The following is a 6,719-nucleotide window of genomic DNA, read 5'->3' as shown; positions in this document are numbered from 1 at the left end:
CCCAAGGTTAAATAAAGGGCATTCGGCTGATCTCCTTTCGAATAACCCAGATCTCTTATGTGTTCTTTCAATCTCCAGGCCCTTGCCCCGCTCGCGTATGGTACAGTGGCGTGTGAACTGTAACACAGAGGCAGGTGTTACAGAGGGCATCCGGCAGCTGCTAGTCCTGGCAGGCAGGCACGTGTGAACTCAGAAGCTTGAGATGCTATATCTCGGGAGTTCCGCAGTGTCAGCTTTTTGTGCTGTCCAGTGGGCATTAATTTTGTGATATCAAGGTTCATGACTCAGGGTTGGTTTATTAATGTATCAAACATACCAGAGAGCCAACTTGAGGCTGACTTATTAACATATCAGTCTGCTTGGTTCATAGCAGAGCTGATTTGTGGTGGGCTCCTTAACCCGTCTTTGCAAGCATTACATTATTCCAAGTAACAGAATGGTTTTACATAAAATGGTTTCACTTATGTTTCTTTTTTATTTATTGTTTTTCTCATACAATACATCCCAACCACAGTCTTCCCTTCCTCTCTTGGGCCCTAAAGCCCCTGTCATGCCAAGAGACACTCTCAGCACGGTTGATGCAATAGCAAGAGGAATTTTTATTTTGCTGCCACAGCAGAGGTCCCTCAGCCTCGAGAGGAGAAGGACCCCTGCTTTGTCTATTACAGGCTTCTTTAAAGGAAAAAAACCCCCACAGAATCAAGGTGGGGGAGTACAGAATCAAAAGGGAGAGTCCAGCAATCATTTGTCAACTATTTTGACTAGTTCATTTAAGGGTCAGCTAACTCTAATTGATCAATGCCATGGTGGTTGCTGGGTTGGTTGAACAAGGAGGAACACTTGCAAGGTATCTGCAGGTCATCTCACCCCAGTTCCAGGGTCCGGGTCTATTGAAGAAAGACTACAAAGGGGATGGAAAGTGCTCAAAGCTCCAGTGCACACGTGGTTGGTCACCAGGGTCCTGGTTCCCAGGGAGGGGGGTGCAGTAATGCTGAGGTGCCCCAAAGTCTTTCACCTCCACTCCTCCCAGTCCTCCCCCCCCCCCCGCATCAGCCCCCTTTGCCTCAATTCCACTGCTCCTCCATTTTCCTTCAGAAAAGAGCAGGCCACCCTGGGATAGCAACAGAACACAGAATAGTAAGATGCAATAAGATTAGTCACAAACCTTCATATCAAAATTGGATAAGGCAGCCCAGCAGGAGAAAAAGCCTCCTGTGAGCAGGCAAAAGAGAGAGTGGCACTCCCAATTCCACACAACACCCCAGTTAAACAACCACAGCATGTATGCAGAGGACCTAGTAAATCCATGCAGGCTCTGTGAGCCCCTAAGAGCCCTACATTGCTGATTCTGCTGGTTGTGTTCTCATGGTATTCTCAACCCCTCTGGCTCCTACAGCCCTTCCTCCCCCTCTTTCTTGGGGTTCCCTGAGCTCTGCCTAATGCTTGGCTTGCAATACTTTAAATTAACCTGTCAGCCCCACCTGTCGGTCCAAGAACTAGCTAACTTCCTGAGATGCTGGGAGTTGTAGTTCTTGGAAAATACAACAAAACCTCATAGGAAAATACAGTGACCATATGGGTTTTTCTTTTTTTTTTTTTTTTTTTTTTTTCAACAGAACTTGCCTCAAGTTTATTTGTAAAAACAGCATTAGGTCCTGAACATCTGCAAATACTGTGTAGGTGTTCACACCAGTCCATCTGTCTTCACATCGGCAGACTGAGACCTTTTTTATGGGGCCTTCACAGGGGCCTGGGCACCTTTAGGAGCCTGAGCCGCAGCTGAGGCCTCTGCCTTGGCTTGAACCTTGGGCTTTGTTTTTTGGAGCCTACGACCCCTGGCCATGTAGCTTCTAATCCGCTTCCCAAGCTTGGGGTAAGCAATTAAAGCCAGACGAGTGAGTTTGCGGGTGGGACCCTTTGGCACCTTGGGCTTCACCACCTGGGGCTTCACCAGGGCCTTGATGGCCTCTGCACGTGCACTCATGGCCTTTGCATTATTTGCCTGCATCTTCTTCAGGCCTTTCTTGTTGTGCTTCTTGGCAAAGCGCATGTTCCTCAGGAACTTGGGGTCAACCCCCTTGAGAGATTCATATCTTTGTGACCGGGGTTTCTTGATGCCATTTCTGTGCCATTTCCGGGACTGGTTGTGTGTGGTGTGGTTCTTGGACTTGGCCATGGCTGGACAGTAATCGGCGGCTCCCGAAGCGCCTGCGACCGGAAGAGAAAGAGCTGGGTTTTTCTTTAGGTAACTCTGTAACACGTGTTTCAGGGCCACTCAGCTGTGAAATTCCAGAGATTGGTCCCGACCAAAGTCCATCCTGGTCAAAATTTAATATTTTAATAGAACTTGCTTCATATTTGGTTCAAAATGGTGGACTTGGTTTTTATCTGGAGAATTTAAGGATTAACAGGCTATGGTCTCAGCATCTACTCCCATCAACTGCTGGAGTAAGCTTCTCTGTAGACAATTGGGCTAGACACCAATCTATGAGTATAGCATAATATCATTAGGAAACATCTCGTCTATATTTTTGTTTGTCTGTTTTTTGTCAGTCATATTTGGTTTTACCCTAGGCCTCTGGGCTATCCAGCTTCCCATTCCTGGCCATTGGGCATCAGGGCAGTATCAGGCATGGACTCCCCCTTGTGGCTTGGCTCAAGTTAGACCAGTTACTTGCTGGCTCCTCTCACAACCTCTGAGCTACCTTTTCCCTAGCAGGGTCAAAGGTTTTGTGGTCCTGCCTGGTTACAGAAGATGGTTAGTATAGATTCCACTGCTAGGAGTCCTTGCTAGTCACTCCCATAGGTTACAGGAAGTTGTTTACACAGCACCCCTAAATCCCTCCCCCATTTCAATCATCTCCTGCCATATTCTCTCTCTCCCTCCATCCCCCGCCTGATCCCTCCTGTTCCCATCCCCACCAGTTCCCAGCACACCCACAAAGTCTATATTTCCCCCCCCCCCCACAGGGAAATCCATTCATCCTCCTCTAGAGCCCTGCTTGTTACTTAGCCTATCTGGGTTTGTGGATTGTATCATTATTATCTTTTACCAACAGCTAATATTAGCTTATAAGTGAGTACATGTCATGTTTGTTTTTCTGGGTCTGGTTGCCTTGTTCAGGATGATTTTTTTCCTAGTTCCATCCATTTGCCTGCAAATCTCATGATGTCATATTTTTGTAGTTATAATAGAGTAATACTCAAATGTGCAAATGTACCATATTTTCTTTAGCTATTCTTTGGTTTGAGGGATATCTAGATTATTCCTAGTTTCTCTCTACTATGAATAAGAACACCGCAAGTGTCCTTGTGGTAGAGTGTTGGGATTTTTTTTGAAGGCCATTGTGCCTGCCCACAAATCTCCAGAGACACCAGAAATGATAAACACACAGGACTGTCTTTCCAATGAGAAAGATGAAAAACCCGTTTTTCCATCCAGAAAACTGAGAATTGGAAATGATTGATTGGTGCGGGAGAATTGTCTGTATTCTGTCAATCATGTTTTAAATAAATGCTGATTGGCCAGGCAGGAAGTATAGGTGGGTCAACCAGACAGAAAGTAGAGGTGGGGCGATGAGAGCAGGAGAATTCTAGGAAAAAGGAAGTTTCCCCCAGTCCTGCCCAGACCACCAAAGAAGCAGGATGTGACCTGCCTTACTGAAAAAGGTACCGAGCCATGTGGCTAACATAGATAAAGATAATGGGTTAATATAGGCTACCAGAGCTAATAAGAAGCCTGAGCTAATGAGCCAATCAGTTTATAATCTTATGGAGACCTCTGTGTGATTTTCTTTGGGACTTGCTGGCTATGGGAACTGGGCAGGACAGAAACTCTGACAGGTAGGCCCCTCATGTTACAAAATGGCACCCACGTAGATAACTGCACCCACAGAAAGCCTGAGAAAGCTTGGGAAGGAATAAAGTAAAGCATGTTTTCTTGATAGCAGCAATTTCTGGGGTCTGCTCTGCTTGCTAATGGCAAGCAAGCACTCTCATTTAAGAGAGGCTTCCTGACTCAGCTTTAGCTGCAAAACCCTGCAGCTCTTTAAAAGTTCCTGCCACGAAACACTTAAATGGTGTTGATAAAAGCTCACTGCATGCTTTTTGGTTTTCAGCTGTAGCAGGAAAAAAGCTGTGCCATTTTAAAATGCTGGCTTTCTGACCCATCTTGCCAGTGCAAACTCTGACTCTCTGAGGCAGGAGTTCCAACTACAGAGAGAACATTTGGATGTTGTTTGTGGACACACTGTTGCAGCTTGCTTGGTGGCAAGAACCTTGAAACGCTGTGGAGTTGTGGCAGTAAACAAGGCTCTGGCTGGTACCTCTGCCATGAGGCTGGAATTGCAGAAAGCTAAGGAATGGGCTGGATCTAGCTATCAAAGCCACGGTTTTAATCCTACCCATATTGCTTAGTAAGTTAAAGACTCACGTGGTAGATAAAAAGAGATATACAGTAAAAGAAAGATTCAAAGTTGAAGAAAATCAATAAATGGCTTACAGTGTGTTAAAATATATGCAGGCTTGAAAAAAAAGGTTAAAGTCCTTAAAATAAAAAAGAAAGAAAGAAGGATAGTAGTTGGGTGTGGTGGTACACACCTTTAATCCCAATGCCTGGGAGGCAGAGGGGGACAGATCAGTGTAAATTCAAGTCTGGTAGCACATACCTTTGATCCCAAAGCTTGAGAGGCAGAGGCAGACAGACTTCTTCTTCTTCTTCTTCTTCTTCTTCTTCTTCTTCTTCTTCTTCTTCTTCTTCTTCTTCTTCTTCTTCTTCTTCTTCTTCTTCTTCTGTTTTTTCAAGACAGGTTTCTCTGTGGTTTTGGAGCCTGTCCAGGAACTAGTTCTTGTAGACCAGGCTGGTCTCAAACTCACAGAGATCCGCCTGCCTCTGCCTCCCGAGTGCTGGGATTAAAGGCATGTGCCACCACCACCCTGCACAGACAGACTTCTTTGAATTCAAGGTGTGGTAGCACATACCTTTAATCCTAGCACTTGGGAGGCAGAGGCAAGTGGATCTCTGTGAGTTCAAGGACAACCTGTTCTACAGAGGGAGTTTCAGGACAAAGATACACAGAAACCCTGTCTCAAAAAGCCAAAATTTAAAAATAAAAGAAATAGAGTTTAAAACAAAGCTGCATAAAGATGGAAAACACACAGAGAATCTGGATACTGTATGTTATTATGCTCTCTTTGAATCGTTTGAATGCTGAGGAAAGAGCAACAGCTGCTATAAGATATTTGTTTATAAATGCAGCTGAATTAATCCAAGATAAGTATTTTGAAAATATCTTGACTTCAAAATTGAAGTCAAAAGGTATGTTACTTTGGAGAAGAGATTTTGCTTTTGTTTCCACAGGAAACGAGAAGCGGTGGATTCATTCTGAGTTAATAAAAATCAGGTTTGATCAAGGAAGACCACATGAGAACTCTCCGGTAGGAACAGATGGCCCAGATATCAGAGTTCTACATCCAGAACAGATTCAAGACTGCTGCCTGAGATGATCAAGACTCACAGGATACTCCAGTCAGGACTTGATCATAATTTAAATTTTCTTTAGGTCCCCATAAGATTATCATCACCCCAAACCAGCCGGAAGTAGCCTAGAATACTATGCCTACATTCCCAAAAAATGGACTATGTTTATTTTCCTTTGTTTAAAAAAAAGAGGGACAAGTGGTGCAGGAGAATTGTCTGTATTCTGTCAATCATGTTTTTAAATAAATGCTGATTGCCCAGGCAGAAAGTATAGGCGGGTCAACCAGACAGGAAGTAGAGGTTAGCTACAGGGGAGTTGTTTGCTGTTTTGAGCCTGGTAATTTCCCACCAGCCTGGGGGATTTCCACTGTGCAGCAGCTAGGTATATAAGGCTTTCTCTATGCTTGAATAAACAGCATTCTACATTGTCTCTTCGCAAATTACCCGTGTCTCTTGTATTCTTTAATCTCCAGTCCCTTGCCTGACTTGCAAACTGTCCCATAGTGCAGCCGCTACACTTTATAAGAGCTGCTGTAGTTGTGGTATTTCTTCACCAATAGAACACTAAGACACTTGTCTACTGTGGTTTTATATAATATGTATTTCAGTCTTCTTCCCTTTTTCCACACATGTAATTCCCAAAATCTTTGAGTTCTTTACAATGATATGAATCTTTTTTGCATGCTGTTACAAAATTCTAGACCATTGTAAAAAAGGGGGGGCACAGACTCAATCCAAATTATACTCAAGAGAATTATTAATATTGATAGCAAGACAACAGCCTTATGGGAAACTGACTCCCAAAAGGAGTTGAAGGAAGGGATTTTGTAACAAAAACCCACAATTATTTCATTTCTGGGTAATTTACAGCAATGTCAGGAATTGCCTCACTTACCCTGAACATAGTGATAAACAGGTTTACAAAAAAACAACATAAATGGTTATCATTTTATTACAGTCACACCATTCTGGGGAGGGGGCCAGTTGCTGGGAGCTTATCTTTCCAGGATTTAGGTTAGAAGGCTACTAAAATGGATGCCTGGTACAAAAATAGTCATCTCAGTGCTATTCATTGGGCTGTGGCTGGCAGAACCCACAGAGCCACAGGATGAGCTGATCACAGGAAAGACTAAAGAGGGTAATGGGTTAGAATCTTTCTGATCTACTTCTTAGCCTCCTAAAAGAAGAGAGAGGCTGCTACCATTGGTCAGATATTTAATTAATATTATTTAATTAATAA

The 6,719-nt window shown here is 43.8% G+C and overlaps 1 protein-coding gene across 1 annotated transcript; it reads right to left on the bottom strand.

Annotated features, from left to right (window-relative positions):
• Positions 1-1,615: 1,615 nt before the first annotated feature.
• LOC126491078 (60S ribosomal protein L29-like) lies at positions 1,616-2,241 on the bottom strand. Its single transcript, XM_050126470.1, has one exon. The coding sequence runs from the start codon at positions 2,174-2,176 to the stop codon at positions 1,730-1,732; it is 447 nt and encodes a 148-aa protein (XP_049982427.1). The 5' UTR covers positions 2,177-2,241; the 3' UTR covers positions 1,616-1,729.
• Positions 2,242-6,719: the final 4,478 nt, after the last annotated feature.

The sequence above is a fragment of the Alexandromys fortis genome, unplaced genomic scaffold (assembly GCF_014885135.2).
Source record: "Alexandromys fortis isolate MF-2015 unplaced genomic scaffold, M_Fortis_MF-2015_v1.1 scaffold_260, whole genome shotgun sequence".
NCBI lineage: Eukaryota > Metazoa > Chordata > Mammalia > Rodentia > Cricetidae > Alexandromys > Alexandromys fortis.
This window is presented reverse-complemented; position numbering and strand designations above follow the sequence as displayed.

What these genes read in the sequence shown, in the direction of transcription:
- LOC126491078 (XM_050126470.1), bottom strand. Translation starts at nt 2,176, where the DNA reads ATGGCCAAGTCCAAGAACCACACCACACACAACCAGTCCCGGAAATGG.